Source organism: Zingiber officinale, chromosome 5B (assembly GCF_018446385.1).
Source record: "Zingiber officinale cultivar Zhangliang chromosome 5B, Zo_v1.1, whole genome shotgun sequence".
NCBI lineage: Eukaryota > Viridiplantae > Streptophyta > Magnoliopsida > Zingiberales > Zingiberaceae > Zingiber > Zingiber officinale.
The window spans coordinates 15,854,054-15,869,999 of NC_055995.1; the positions used below are offsets into that span (position 1 = coordinate 15,854,054).

The following is a 15,946-nucleotide window of genomic DNA, read 5'->3' on the forward strand; positions in this document are numbered from 1 at the left end:
AGGGTACCCAGATTGCTCCAATAGAAGCTACCTTGGAGATTGGCACGGAGGCACCTTGGAGTGTTTGAAAGGCGCCCTCGAGTGGATAAACACCGCAGACTATGAAGGTTATTAAGTCCGAGGATGAGGGGATAATATTTGCAGCCAGAGGCGCCTTGGATAGTGTTGGAGGTGCCCTCAACACTTTATAAAAGAACTCTTCGAGTAGCTCTTTGGACATAACTTGAATAAACTTCTACTATGACTTTCTCTCCTACACACTACTCCAAAGACGACTCTACGACGCCTGAACGTTGGTCTGACAATCAAAAGCACGACTATTCGAACCCTTAAGTTGTTGGTATAATTTTTATTTATAGCACTTAAATTATTTTCTCATTGTACTTGTCTTTGTACTTGTAATTATCTAATTTCTAATGAATTGCCTAACGAAAGCGATCGTCGGTCGTAAACCTTAGAGTAGGAGTCATTACAGGCTCCGAACCAAGTAAAAACCAAACTGTGTCAATTGTCTTTTTATTTCCATTATGTTTACTCTGAGTTTCTTTTTTAAAAATGTGAAAAAGCTACGAGCGCGATTCACCCTTACTCTAGCGCTTTTGATCCAACAATAAATTGGGCAAAAAATTAAAAGGATATCCAAATTATATAAAATCACCAAAAAGATGACCTAAAAAAAAATTAAAAGGTCACTCCATCAAAAATATTATCCCGAGAATATCTTTAGCGCTATTGTAGTAACTACAACTAACTATTACAACATATAGAAATTACTCGGTAGTTGTTACAATATATAACACTTAATATAATATTATTAGTGTGTGTTTGGTTGAGGGTTATCTTTGATAACGTTGGTTATCTATCTATGGTTATCAACGAAAACCTTGTTTGGTTTAAGTAATCGATAATCCCGAGTAATGTTTCATGTCCGATGCATCGGCAAAAGGGGCATACAACCTGAAATCGAAAAACCTAAACTGAGATTTTTCTTGATTCTGGGCTTAACGATTTTTTTTAACAAAAAATACCCTTCGATAAAAGAAAAATGTAAAAAAAAAACGTAAAATAATAAAAATAATAATAATAAAACGTAAAAAATAAAAAAACATTAAAAAATAGGAAAAATGTTAAAAAAATAAAAAAAATAAAAGAACGTAAAAATAAAAAATAAAAAACAAAAGAAATATGAAAACATTAAAAAATTAAAAAAATTAAAAAAAAAAAGAAAAAGGGAAAAAAATGTAAAAAAATAAAAAAACTTAAAAATAAAGAAAATGTGAAAAAAGAAAAGTAAAAAAAACAAAAAAAACATAGAGTTTAAATAATAATAATAATAATAATAATAATAATAATATATGATTGGTTTTATAACTAAGAGTAATATAGTAAAATATTAAACTAGATTATTCATTAAAACCTTCCAACAAATAAGTTTTTATTGCATTACCTATGTTTAATCAAATAATATTTGGTTATGTTTTATTTTCCATAACGTTGGTTATGTGATTAACTAGTAATCATATAACTAAGGTTATACATGAACTTGAACCAAACACATCCTTATTGTATTGTAATAGCTACTTAATAGCTTCTACTCGTTATTCCATTTGATTTTAATAAATTTAAAATAATTTTGACTAAATTGGTAAAGAATAATTTGATAATATTGTTCAGAGTTTATTATTCAGGATTTAAAATTTAGGGTTTAGAATTTAGAATTGAAGATTCAACTATAAATTTTTAAATGATTTTGATTAATTTAAAGTGATTTTGATAAAGAGTATTTTAATATAATAATAATTTGTGTAAAGTAATTTTGATTAAAGTGAAATAATTATTTTTCATATTGTAATAATAATCATCGAGTAAAATATACAAATTGTGGTAGCTATAAATAACTACTACGCAGTTATAACTAAATCCTAAATTTAAAATATTAAATTCTAAAATCATAAATTATAAATATTATTATATCAAAATATTTTTTATTGAATAAAATTATTTGAATTTTATCAAAATTATTTTAAAATAATTATAATAACTACAATAATATCATTAAAAGTAAAAATAATGTTGGAGCAACACCCAGTTACTGCTAGTTAGATAAAAGATATTACGAGGATACAATATTTTATGGTGCACTTTCGATTTTTTTTTTAAATTTTTTTTACAAAAATGTCATTTACATAATTTGAGGCATTTTTTTTATTTTTTGTTTTCAAATAGAATTCTCTGTTTTCTTATTAGTGCAGGCAGAGACGGATCTACAGTGGGGCTGTCCTGGGCTGTAGCCCAGCCCTGTTTGAGATCCGTTTCCCATGAGGAGCTCCCAAGATTCTTGGCGTTCCATCGTGAGGGTGGCAAAATGGAAGACTATAGTTGTTGAAAGGAAGCTCGGTCTCGATGGAGGTAAGCGAGTTGACCTTCGTCGACAGGACCTCTTTGACTCCGACCAGATACTCATGAGGGGGAAGCTTCCAGGTAGATAAAACCAGTTGCCAGATCGGAGAAAGGCCAAGCAGCAAGCAGCAGAAAACAAGGAACCAGAAGGTAGATCCGAAGAAAGATATCATCTTGTTTTCGGATCCGGAAGCAAAACCCATCTCTGATTGATTTCTCTCACAAATCTAAGGAACATGAGATGGTAAACAGATCGAGAAGAGAGAGTCTAAGATTTTTCTTTTGGAGACATAGAATCATATTACACGTTGATTTCGATGACGAAAATGGGGGATCTAAGCATGCCTGCATTCGTGGCTTCGATCAGAGATCCAGATCCACCGACGGAGGTAGCTGAGCTCATAGGGATTCGAGGAGAGAGCGGAGAAGTGAGCAGACGAAATCGTAATTAATGGATGCGATCAGGCACTTTGTTCAAGGCAAATAAATTTGACCAAATTAGGCATTTTATTTTATATAATTATCTATATATTTTATTTTTCTTCAAAATAGTCTTATGTTAAATTTAGTACACAATATGGGAACATATTAATGGATTGTACGAATTATTAACAATTATTTATATAATAAAATTTAAGTTTTGTACGTGTCTAATTAATCTTAAACGACTTAACCCATAGCTAGCAGTCTATCTATAAAACTTATTTCTCTATGGGAACAATTTTGATAAAATTATATTAAACGAGGCGTAATGGATATATTTTTACTAGATTGATTTATTTTTATTTTGGCGTTACTTGTTTTTATTGAGCGTCTTTTCAAGAATGAAGCATGTGAAAATAATATTATATAATAAAATAGAGGATGATTGTTTAAGTAAGAATATAAATGTAGATTATACTATAAATAAATTTTTGTTTTAAAATTTCATGGATTTAATTTTGTTGAACAATATAATATAATAATTAAATTTTTGTTATATATATAATTTGTTATGTTAAGTTTAAGCCCTCCCTAACTTTAATTTCTGGATCCATCCTTGAATACAGGTATCCCGACCTTTAATCTGGCTAATCTCGACGGTGGACTATTTTTTCTCCATCGTTAATTGGATAAATCCAAAAGTACAACAACTCCCGACGTGGTAACCCAACAATTCAACAAACGTAATATTGCCCGGCCTCAAAATTAAATTAATTTTTATTTTATAAGTTAGATATTTAATTTTTTAAATTGACTAATTCAGATGATCAATTTTATCTCATAAATTTTTTTTTATTGATCATCAATTCAACTGGCTATCAGACTAAATGGTACTGATAAAGGTCTATCTGAATAGTCATTAGAATAAAAATCCTCAACAAAATCTGGCGTAAATGAGACTCACACATCCCTTCATTATCCATAAAATTCTCTTCTTCTGGTTTGAGGCACCATGGTGTCACCATCTTATACCGTATTAAAATATTTAAGGCGGCGTGCTATAAGTTCCCATCTCGAAGTCACAAGAATATATCGGCCATCAACTTATGTCGGATATGGCGAATATATCGTGAATTGGTCAGATGCTCCGCGGGCATTGCTTATGATTGATTTGTTGAATAAATAACCGATATATCTCTTCGACCACGAACGCATAGTCCACGTCTCGATTTGCTGCTCCTCAGGACCACTGACCTATGAAAAGGGCTTTTTTTGCTTCTTCATCCCTTTGGACGAAGCCTATCCTGGCAACGCGTAGCATCCCGATCGAAAGCTGAATCCATCTCGGCGATATTATCGATCGGATTCCTCCGTTTGATTTCCTCTTCGGTCTCCCGGCAACTCCTCCGATCACCTGCGATCTCCGATCTGAAGAGCATCGCCCGGCCACGATGCAGCACGGCAGCGATTATGGCTCCTACTACGCCCCCCAGTACGCCGGCCCTACGTACAACCCTAACCCTACCCCTAATCCCGCCGAATTTCCTCCGTCCAATCCAATCCAACAAGCATACGCCTCGGCGCCCCCGTTCTCCACTGATTTTCCAGGCTACGCCGCCGCTCCTGCCGCCTCCTACGCTCCTCCCTCTTCCCAGAATCCGGAGTCCGCTCCAGGTTTCATGCCTTCGGATCCTTCGTATGGCCAACCTCACGCTCAATTCCCGCCCCAATTTTCCTCCTTCCCTTCATACAATCCCTCGCGCTACCCGGCGGAGGCACCTCCATCTCCCTATCCTCACCAACTTCCCTCTTCCGTTCCATGTTATCCTTATGACCCCAATCATTCGGCCGCTGGGAGTTATGCCCCACCTGTTAACCCTGCCTCCATAGCCAGCTCTCCCCCCAACCCAAGTTCCTCCTTTTCCTCTTCTTACCCTTCTTATAATGCTCTTTATCAAAGCTCTGCTTCTATGCCTGAACAAGATTTTCAGTACGAAAATTCTGGTAGATACGCTGCAAGCATGACCTCTGGGTATGGTCTTGGCCGATCGGGCGTTGGTCAGGATTTCAATGAGAAGAACATATATGTTGGTGCACAAGACAGTGGTCTCGATGATGGTGTGTATCGGTATGATGGTGGGAGGTCTGAGCCTTATGGTGCCCGGGGAACAGCACCCACCAAGTCTCCTGCCCTATTTGATGATTATGGTAGGTCGATAAGCTTCCCGTCTGATGGGAAGAGCCAGGGAGGAAGCTTTGGGAAAATAGTAAGGGCAGTGCCAAAGGTGGATACAAATCAGGATGTCAAAAATGGGGTGCAGAAGTTCCGAGTGAAGTTGCTGCCAGAAGGGGGCGGTCAGAGCACCATGGACGTACTTTGCCAGGTTTGGCCTCAACCTTTGGATCACCGTCCTTTCTTATCATTAATTGATTATTCACTGTCAAATTGGAATCTTGAAGCTTCAGGGTGGCTTCGTTAACTGATTATACTAGTTATTTTTCTATCATCATGCGTGCTACTAGTTCTATGTAGTGCGTCATTCCTGATTTGCTACCTTTGTAGTTAATTTATCCAAGCAGGCAGTCAACTCTTTGCTTATGGTGTCATCCTCAGCATCATGTGTAATAAATACAATTAAGATGCATGAGAACTTTTTTTGGCATTACTTTATGCTAGTTATGCTGGTCTAACACAACTCCTGACCTTTATATTTTGATTACTGTAAGTGTAAACAAAATAACCTTAATGTTGAGAAGTGGGGAATAATTAAAAGATGGGTGTACTTCAAATCTCTTCAAGAAGCTTAGATGTCTCAAATATTGATGCTGGACAAGATAGCGATTATCTTGTGGGTAGATGAGAAAGGGGGAATTGAGGAGAAGGCAAGAAAAGAAACTGAAGAAAATGAAGAGAAAATCCGTTGTTTGCCAAAAAAAAAAACTTTGTTAATAATAGACGATTGATTCCTCAAATAGTTGAACAAGTATTTATATATACTCTATACCCTAAGACTCAAAAAAGGAAAGAATTCCTAATATACAGATTTCGATTCCTATCTTGTGAAGAAAGAAAAAAAACTTTACAAGAAAAGAAAACTTCTTAATAAAAGAAATTAATAAAATAGGGCGCTGATATAGCCAAATCTTAACCCATAAATATAAAAAATACCCTAAATATCATAAAACGGAAATTACTAAAAATAGTAAAAAGATCTTTGGAGGCTCCAAAAAGGGCCTAAATGGTTGATTTTGGGCCCAAAATTTCACGGTTACGGTCCCCCTTAATAAACGTAGATTTTCAAATTCTGCACGCATGAGCGCTGACAGAGCCTAATTCTGAGTCCCGAGTCAAACATTATGCCCTTCGGAAGATTGTGTCCTCTTATGTTGGTCCTGCATCAGATATATCATTCTAGAATGAAATAATGGTGAAGATATAATTAATAGGATAAAGAGTGATGGGTTGAAATTGAGAAAACTTTGGTTCTATGTTTTTAAGTTTAAAAATTATGAAATTGTTGTATGCCTAACCATATTCTATGGTTCAAAATGTTGTTGTTAGAAAATAATGAATATGAAAGTTTACAATTAAGAATTTGGACATGGATGTGCAAGGTCACAAGAAAAGGTTAAATATAATAATAATATCTGACAACAAATAGTTGTAGTTTTAATTATAAAATGAGAGAATATGGTAAGATGGTATGTCTGTATTGAAAGTCAACTAGTAGATTCTTTAGCTGAGCAAGTTGTATTGATTGAAGTTGAAGATGTGAAAGGTAAAGTGAGACCAACGAGAACTCTTTTGTAAGCATAGTTAAAAGGGATTTAAAATATTGCTTGTGATGAAATCTTGTATAGATTCAAATGGTTGGATATTCAAGAATTTGTATCTCTAATGTACGACATGAGGAAATATTATATAGATGTGTGTAACAACCTCCTGAATCATTGTAAAATAACATTTTCCACACACATATACGCACACAATTCATATATATTTATATATAGTGATTGATGTGTCATATTTGACACGAGACGGAGCAAGTTGGCTAAAAGGAAGGAAGGAAGATAAAGAGGTAGAATAAGAGAGAGAGAAGAAAAGGGAAGAAGAGTTATTTGTGGCCAATCACTAATTTATAGTTAAATCAATTTTTGAAAAAAAAAATTCTTTGTTTGCCTCCTTTACGAATTCATTAGTTCTTAGAGGCCTAAAGTTTTGTGTTTGCTTATGCTGAGATTTCGCTAATGTTTTGATGTTGATGTCTCTGCAGAATTGTTCTTTATTGTGTGAAGCTCGAATTAAATTGAAAACCATGTATGAATTCCTTATAAATTTCATTATCATGAGCTAAGTTTTCATTAATAATATATTATAGCTATCAATATTGGACAATTGTAATACATGAACTGTTAGTTACTTTCATCTTTCTTCACCTCCATCACCTCTGTTATGTATTATTTCCTTGTAATTATCTTTCTTCACAATTAAAGCGGCATAACATTCATCACCATGAAAATAAGATGTCTCAACTATTAAATCGACTATATGGATCTTATCTCTTCATTGAGCTTTATACAAGGTAAAGACCTAGTTATATAAGAAATATGACTGAGATCCATACATCTACATTTAGACATTTTTAGCATTGGCTACCAAGGCCTAATGAAAATTTTAATCTTTTCTCACAACAAAAATAACATTGTCTAAAAATTAAAACGATACAAATCCACTTATTAATGTAGATTATAAAATTCTTTATATGTATAATGGAGAGTTTACCCTTAAAATAATAGCATAAATGTATACTAAATTTAACCTTGATTTATTATATTGCTTTAATATTTGGGGAGTTCTTTTATGTTCTATAGAAAGTTATATCACTAGGAACCTAGTTCTATAAGAAATATTTTGCATTTTCATTTCATGCTAGTCAACATGAGTGAAACATTTTGTTTGCTTGCCAATTGACACGTGTAACACACCCAAGACAATGAATCGAACAGAGCTTCCATGACAACACCGATACAACAGGAGGCTTCCTTTGAGGTTGACAGAGCTTTTGTGATGTGGTGAAAGGTTGGCGAAGCTTCCTTGGGAAGTTTTTGGTAGATCAAGATGAGGTGTTTTGGTAGACCATAATTGACATGAGTCCCCTTAGGTCGATGAAGCTTCCACAACGTGGAGTGAGATCAACAAAACTTTCATGAGGTGTTTCAGGCTTTGATTGAGGCAATGTTTTTCAGCAAACCATGATTGATGCAAATGCTTTGAGTCTTCCTTGTTGTGGCGCAAAGTCAGTGAAGCTTTCGTGCCATGATTTAGGCTCAATCAAGGCGAGGTGCTTTAGCATATCACAATCATGCAAGTTGGTGAAGCTTCCACTCTTTCTCCCTTTTCTTCCTCTTCTACCATTTGGCACATCCACTAGCACCACCACCTAGTATGCATGGCATGTTTTATTCTGGTCAGGGATCGAAATGCTAGCTTAGAACAAACACAAAATATGATTTCAAAGTTTGAGAAACACAATTAAAATCCATGAACATATGTTTAAACAATCTACCAAGTTCTAATGCAAACTTCAACTTTTATGCGCATTTGAATGGTACTCCCCCAAATACTAAACCAATATAATAAATTAAAGCTTGATTCGGTCGAAATTTTGTTTTTGTGGTCATAGTTCATGGCTATTTAATTTTATTATTCAAGGAGGATAAAATTTTATTTATCTATATAATTTATGCATAATTTAAGGTCCTACCATAATATTTTCTTAATTAAATTTTGAAAGGGAAAATTTGTAAATTCATAAATATATGTGAATTATCATTTTAATTTTAGAAGTTTAAATGGAGAATTAATTTGGCATTTTGTAAAGCAGTTTGGACTACTTAGAGGTGTTTTTTCAGGCTCAGGAAAGTGAAGACATGGGATTTTACCTTCTAAAAACCTAGTTGCTTATTTAATGATTGGCAATGTACACAAACTGCAGTTGTATCAATACTAGATATTTTTGATAGACAAAAAATTGGCAATCTCAAATATGTAAATAAGATCAAATCTTAAGGTCCAATATCTGATCTTATTTTGATATGGATACAAGATTTGGTTAGGTCCAATACCCATTGCAAGGAAGTAGAAATCTGGGATCAACCCTTTTTTAAAAAAGAAAGTGCCACTTTCTCGAGCTAGCCATAATCTTAGTCACGTTGCAGTAGTCTGGTTACTAAGGTGGAATTGTAGTGATTCATGTCAGGAATAGACACACTTCTTTATGTTCCTGTTTTTGCACTAACATTTATGAATTGATGGTTACTAGTGATATATTTTTGCATAGAGGTCAATAGGATGATAAAATTTGTGTAGCTTACCTCAAATAGTGTGGGAAACATGGCTACCTTGATGATGATGGGGGCCATGAGTGTTAGCTATTTTGTTGTGGTAGTCTGGTTTCCTATGTGGAATGCTAATGGTTCATGTTAAAGAATAGACACACTTATTTATGTTCCTTTTGTTGCACTAACATTTATGAGCTGACCGTTATAAGTGAGAGGATGATAAAATTTGTGTAGCTTACCCCAAATAATTGTGGCAAACATGATGATGATGAAGGGCATAATGTTATTTATTTTTGAGTGTTTATTTTGAAGGGGAAAAGGAAATTGGGAAAGTAGAGGGAAGTAAATTAAGGAGAAAAGGACTTTTTTTCCTTTCACTTGAAAGAAAGGTAGAAAGAAAATTGGAGGAATTCATAATCATCAACTTTTTTCCCTTATAAATGACCTGAAAATTGAAAAACAGCAGCTAGATTAATGTGACTATCCCTTAAACATGATAACTAATACTAAACGTTAAAGTTTTGATGTCTCTCACTTTCATCCTCCACCCTCATTTCTCACCCTCACGGCCTTGCTCGCTTGAATGACTTGTTTTGTCCACTGGCTATCAGTCTTCCTTATTCCTTGATGATTTGGATAATAAAAGGATATTTATAACAATTGATAGAAATTAGAATTCCCTAATCTGCATAAATTCTAGAAACCGAATAGAAATTCAAAATAGGAAATACACAATCCTAAGCATCAGATTTAGTTTCATCAGAAAGCATGGCATAACATAATTAAATGCAGAAACGACAATGGAACCTGAATGCAGCAGAAGAGCAATTGTCATATAGCATCATCTTCTAAATCTCGAGATCTACAGAAGGAGGAGGCCTCCGGAGGAGTTAGTGTGACGGCTCCGAAAACTCTTCGTCAATGGGGAAGGAGTCGGAGAGGCCTTTCGGAGGAGTTAGAGTGACAACGTTGAAAATTTTTCATGGAATAGAGAGTTCTGTCAAGATGCCCTAATCTAATAAGGATCAATGCTTTATATATAGGATCCGATCCGTTATTAAGCTATAGATAATAACAGATCGAGCCAAAGGGTTCTACACATCTAACACCCATCCAATAACCCAAAACCCAATACATCTGAGTTAAATCACTTAAACAAGTTTGGTTCATATTCGTATATACAAATTACAAGTTAGCCCACTTAAAAAAGATAAAATCCAACAATCTCCCACTTGAGCTACATGTCATTTGTATATAACATATAAGTATAACTTTAGTTGATACAAAATACCCCTTAAAAAAATCTAGTCATAGTATTATATATGACTGTAACAAGCCTCAACAGGAATCACAACACCAATGTCATTGACATAGATCAATATGTGGATATGTACTATGGAAATTACATGAAACATATCAATTTCCAACTAGTCCCGAACTGATCCAAAAGGGTATGATCATATTTCTAAGATTTTATGCTAAACTGCACTAGCAAAACATGATTGAAACATTACGATTCCAAAAGGAATCTATATCATATTTACAAATACCAAATACTAAATAGCAACTAGTAAATCATGATATTTTATTTCAAAGTACGAAACAAATATAAGAATACCCATGAAGAGAGAGAGAGACCCCCCCCCCCCCCCCCCCTTTTCCATGCCTCGCGTGCGCGCATGAGGGGGCGATCAACGTGGCAATAGGGGGTGGGCATCCACGTGGTCGCCGCCGCTCCCTCTCTTGGATATAGTAAGTAATTAACAATCAACAACCTTTTGTAGAACCAATTGATATGTAGACTTGCCCCGAGGGCAGGGTGCCATGGTTAGACCCTTCAAGGCAGACCAAACATCTGGAGTTTGAGATTTAGGTGCAGTGTGAGGGATTTCTCTCAATGGGTAGCGAACCTGAGAATGCTGGCTGTCAGGATGGGCCTCTACTTGCTGTTTCCCGTGGTCAGTGGAAAACTTCCGTAGAGCTAGGCTGGTTAGAATTAGTCGGGCTGAAGGCTTGGATACCTGTACCAACAAAAAAAAAATTGATATGTAGACTTGTTATATCTTTTAGGTGAACTTGGAATGTGCAATGCTTGTCTTGCATATTATATTTTTCAAGATGGTATGTAATTTAATTATTTTTGATCGTTTATGTTTTGGATAATACACGTTTGAGAGATTTAATTATCCTATTAATTAAAAAAATCAATTGGCTTTCTTTGCTGTTTCCCGTGCTCCCCAAGTAAGCTGGAAGTAAATATTAATTCTTCAAGATTTATTTCTTTTCCCTTCTTCCTATTTATTTCTTTCCAATTATCCATGCTGCTAATATTTGCAACAAAATTTTGGTTCCTGTAAATTACTCTAAATTTTATGTAATACAATGATGGTACAGTTTATCATTTTTTTTTACCTTGATTTTCTTTGATGCTTTCTTTTCCAGATTGGATTGGATGGAATTCGAATGCTTGACCCAAGTACTAACAGAACTTTGAGGATCTACCCGCTGGAGACAGTGAGCAGATGTGAAGTAAGATTCTTAACTGTTCATTCATAGAAGTTCAGTGCCACTTCTTGTTATTATTTTTTAATAATTATGGTATTTTCATGTGTGTTAATTTAGGTGTTGGATTCAACTACATTTGTCTTTTGGTCCAAGAGCTCAGTTGACATTGATCCCAGGCGAATTCGGCTGCAGTCAAATAGTTACACCACAAGTACTATACTTGACACAGTAACAGCAGCTACAGTGCAGGTAGGCTCTAAGACTACTGTTTTACCTTGATCTTGATGTTCAATATTTTAGAAAGGGTAAAATTCTCTGTTGTCATATATTATACAGGATATTTTCAACAGAGTTTGCCTCCCTTAAACCCTTCAAAATAGCTGGGATATAAGACATGTCTGCTATATATGTACATTTTTCTTATTGTACACTAGGATTTAGGCTACCTTTGTTAGAATAATCTCATTACTTTTTGATCAATCTCGTCATATGCCAAGGGTTTCTACAAAATGTATTTATCTTTCATAGGAGAAATAGTATTTGATCATCAAGAGCTGATATTTTCATTATTCATAGCATCTGTTGTGGAGCTTGCATAAAGTTCCATGCCAGATAAAATCCATGCAGCTGACCCCAAATACTGGAGATTAACTTGAACTGATATTTTGTTCTTGCAGTATAATGTCTTTGGAAAAAGATACACATTTAGTCACAATCAAGATACACAATATGACTTAAAAATTCTTAATTTCGTAATTTTTGCACAAAATGTGAATTGAATTCATAAATCCTTGTCACACAAATTTCTCATATTTAATTCTTCCTAAATGCCTTATCTTTTTTTCCCTCTCTCTCTCTCCATTTGTGAATATTTTTCTATGATGTAAAAGTAATCTAACTAAAACCCAATTTAGCTCAAAGAGATGGGTGGAAGTGACAGCCTAATAAGGGGCAAGCCAACTGCTGATGCTGACAAGGTATCTGATCAATCAGCTGAAAGAAAAAAGGGATTGGTGGATTGGATGAACTTGATAAAGCCTGCTAATGAAGAGAAAGATCACTGGGTAAGCTCAGATGCTCTTCTTTGTAACCTAAGTTTTTTTTCCTCAAATGGCAATATAGAATCCATCAAGGGTATGCTGCTTCTATGTTACCATGTTAATCTCATTTTGAATATCCTCTGAGCTGCATGATGAGTTGATATATCCATTTGCTATGACGGTGTCTTTCATTAGTTTGTTTCTTGTCTATGAACGTCAATCAGTCAAATAGTCATCTTGTTTGCAACATGTGTATTAAATCCATACAGTTGGATAGGTAGCTGGACACTGCAACCTTTTAAGTTACTTTTCTACTCTTGATCCTGATCTGTTATTAGCATTCATATAGTTATGATCATCTGTAACTAAACATTTGCATGTTGCTATCAATTCAGGTTCCAGATGAAGCTGTTGCCAAGTGTACATCATGTGGATCAGACTTTGGAGCCTTCAACCGGAGGGTGATAATTTTATCTGATTTATCTCAATTTCATTGGATCATACAACTTTGCATGAGTATCGTAACCAACCTTCCTGTATTCTCAGCACCATTGCAGGAACTGTGGTGATATTTTCTGTGATAAGTGTACCAAGGGTAGAATTGCATTAACTGCAGATGAAAATGCTCAACAAGTCCGTGTTTGTGATAGATGCATGGTATGCTAACTTTGTCCTCCCAGTTTCATCCCAGGAATTTAGGGAAACTAATTATCCAATTTTATATCATTTTTGTTTATGTCCTTTATGTGTCTTGTAAGTTTCTTTTATCTTATTTTAATTTAAAATCTCTCTCTCTCTCTCTAGATAGAGAGTACCTGGTCTCTTTGGCAAGCTTCTGACAGAACTCACACTTCACAAAATTGGCTGTCTTAGAATGCAAAGTAGGCTAAAAGTATCTGTAACAGATCGTAGAAGTTTGTTAGCTTTCAGAATGTGGCTTGGACTTGGTTAACTTGGCTAGAAGAGGAGGTGAGGTAAAATGAATTTGAATAAGCTAAGTTAGGAGTGGGGTTTTATTTTTCCAAAATTCCTGCAGTTCGGGCAAGGGGGATTTGGCTTGGATAGCTGGTTTGTAGTTCGAGCATAGTGAATAAATGGGAGGTTTTTTGTTGTTCGAAGTGAAGGTGGGATCTGGTGATCTGGACTAGGTTGCGTCTAGGGTGAGAGATGGATGTTTGGATTGAATGGCTAGGCTGGGTCTGGGAGGTTCCAAGGTGCGGAAATGTGAGAAGACTGGTTCAAGGTTGATCCAGATTGGGTCTGAGGTGAGGATTCACAATTGGCTAGAGATTTTTCCCCCCTTTTCCCAGTTAGTTGGATGTCTCCCCTTTCATGTACCTCATAGTAAGTCCCCTGCCAGTGATAATACACGGCCTAGAGGATCTAGCAAAGCCAGGTTGTTTCCTGTAAACAACTCTGTCCTGGTGCCAATGTAACTAGATACCTATCTGCTTCTGGATTTCTAAGCTCGGTTCCTTTTGGTGCCTACACTTGATAAATCTGCATTGTACATGTATCACGCATCCAACAATTTGCAAAGTTAGTGGGTAATTTTACCCACATAACTACAAAAGATTTTCATTGTATGATTATGTAGTTGTCTGGTTTAATCATGTTTTCACTTAAGCATTCATTACTAAAGCATCAACTTAGAATCTGTGGGTTTTGTCTATATGGTATTTGGATTTTTTCTGTAATTGTGTAGGCAGAAGTTACCCGAAGGTTGACCAATGCAAAAGAAGTTGCCAGCAAACCTGTTGGACAAAGCCATGAAGATCTTGCACGTAAACTTCAGGTGCATCTTCTTCTGTTGCTCTTGCCCTTAAGCATGATTACGAATAGATAATGTTCGTTTAATTATGATTAATCTACTAGAGACAGATGTGTTGTAATTGCAGCTCACTGCATTAGTACCATATTTCTAGACAATGCTTTGAACCATGCTAGATAAAATTAATGTGTAAATGCTTGGATAAATGAGCACACTATTTGCTCAGTCCTAGTAATAAACTTTTAATAGGAACTTACTTTGACATTTATGTTTTGAATGCACTTCTCAACAGGAGGAAATGGACAGAAACCGCAAATCAGGTACACTTTTGTTTTCTGATATGATATGAGACATTGTCCCATGAAACATGATCCAGTTTAATTCCATTTAAACTATTCTGGATAATCTTCATTAGGCACAAAGACTAGCGACAGCGGTGGTGGGAAGCGAATGAAAGAAGTAGCATGCCCCATCTGCACAGTCCATCTTCAGGTCTGAGTAGATTTGAACCTTCCATTGAGGCGGCACTAGGACTGATTGTTTTTTTTTTATCTATCTTGATTTCAGGTGCAAGTTCCCGCTTCAGGTTCCGAGACGATCGAATGTGGTGTTTGTCAACACCCCTTCCTAGTTAGTGCTCACTGATCATCCACTCCACATTGCTTGCTGTTACGTGTGGTGTTCTGCTATCATTTTGCATCCTCTCTGGTCGTAATATGAATTCTGTAAATGAACTCAAAACCCAAGTATTTTGTTGAAATGATTAAATTTTAGATAACTATATAAGCTTCTATTTGTCGTATCGATGGTTTGTTTGATAACTATAAATTGGTTAATGGGACGAGATAGTATACTTCTGTCGTTTCAACGAGTCTGTATGGTGTACTAGACTACGTTATGAAATTTGCATATATATATATATATATATATATGGGAGATATTATATTATATTATGCTGCGGACTTTCTTCATGTTGTTGCATTTATTATTATTATTATTTTAAGTTCTTAATTATGTTAATAAGATTTTATTTTAGGAGTTGAATTATAATATTAAGTTAAAAAAAATTAAAGTGATAAAGGTTTGTACGGGTGTGCGACATAAGATATGTATGGTAACATTACTAGAAGGCATATCCATATATTCAAAGTTTAATTGTATAATAGCAAAATTTACTTTTCAAACGTTCTTTGATTTATATGAAATACTTAAGATATTTCATATAAGTCCTTTTGAAGATATGATAATTGTTTACCAGGCTAAATTCAATTATAAATTGAAATATCAAAAGCTCTCTAAAGCATGTATAGATTTAGAAAATTATGATTGCCTGTGTCAACTAATTTACTCTTTAGACAAGTCAATATTGACTTTGGAAAATATGTATCAAAAAATTTTAAAGAAAGACTTATTACTCCATTCATTATAATGGATTATAGACTTCTACCCAAATTTTAGCTACACG

General features: G+C 34.9%; 1 protein-coding gene across 1 annotated transcript; it reads left to right on the forward strand.

Annotated features, from left to right (window-relative positions):
* Positions 1 to 4,090: 4,090 nt before the first annotated feature.
* Positions 4,091 to 15,283, forward strand: LOC121984164 (protein FREE1-like). Its single transcript, XM_042536981.1, has 10 exons — positions 4,091 to 5,207; positions 11,608 to 11,694; positions 11,788 to 11,919; positions 12,585 to 12,734; positions 13,106 to 13,171; positions 13,257 to 13,367; positions 14,416 to 14,505; positions 14,774 to 14,801; positions 14,897 to 14,973; positions 15,049 to 15,283. The coding sequence occupies exons 1-10, from the start codon at positions 4,275 to 4,277 to the stop codon at positions 15,124 to 15,126; spliced, it is 1,752 nt and encodes a 583-aa protein (XP_042392915.1). The 5' UTR covers positions 4,091 to 4,274; the 3' UTR covers positions 15,127 to 15,283.
* Positions 15,284 to 15,946: the final 663 nt, after the last annotated feature.

What these genes read in the sequence shown, in the direction of transcription:
- LOC121984164 (XM_042536981.1), top strand. Translation starts at nt 4,275, where the DNA reads ATGCAGCACGGCAGCGATTATGGCTCCTACTACGCCCCCCAGTACGCC. An exon ending in TTGGAGCCTTCAACCGGAGG is followed by an intron (nt 13,172 to 13,256) that starts GTGATAATTTTA and finishes CTGTATTCTCAG; the next exon opens with CACCATTGCAGGAACTGTGG. An exon ending in ATCTTGCACGTAAACTTCAG is followed by an intron (nt 14,506 to 14,773) that starts GTGCATCTTCTT and finishes ACTTCTCAACAG; the next exon opens with GAGGAAATGGACAGAAACCG.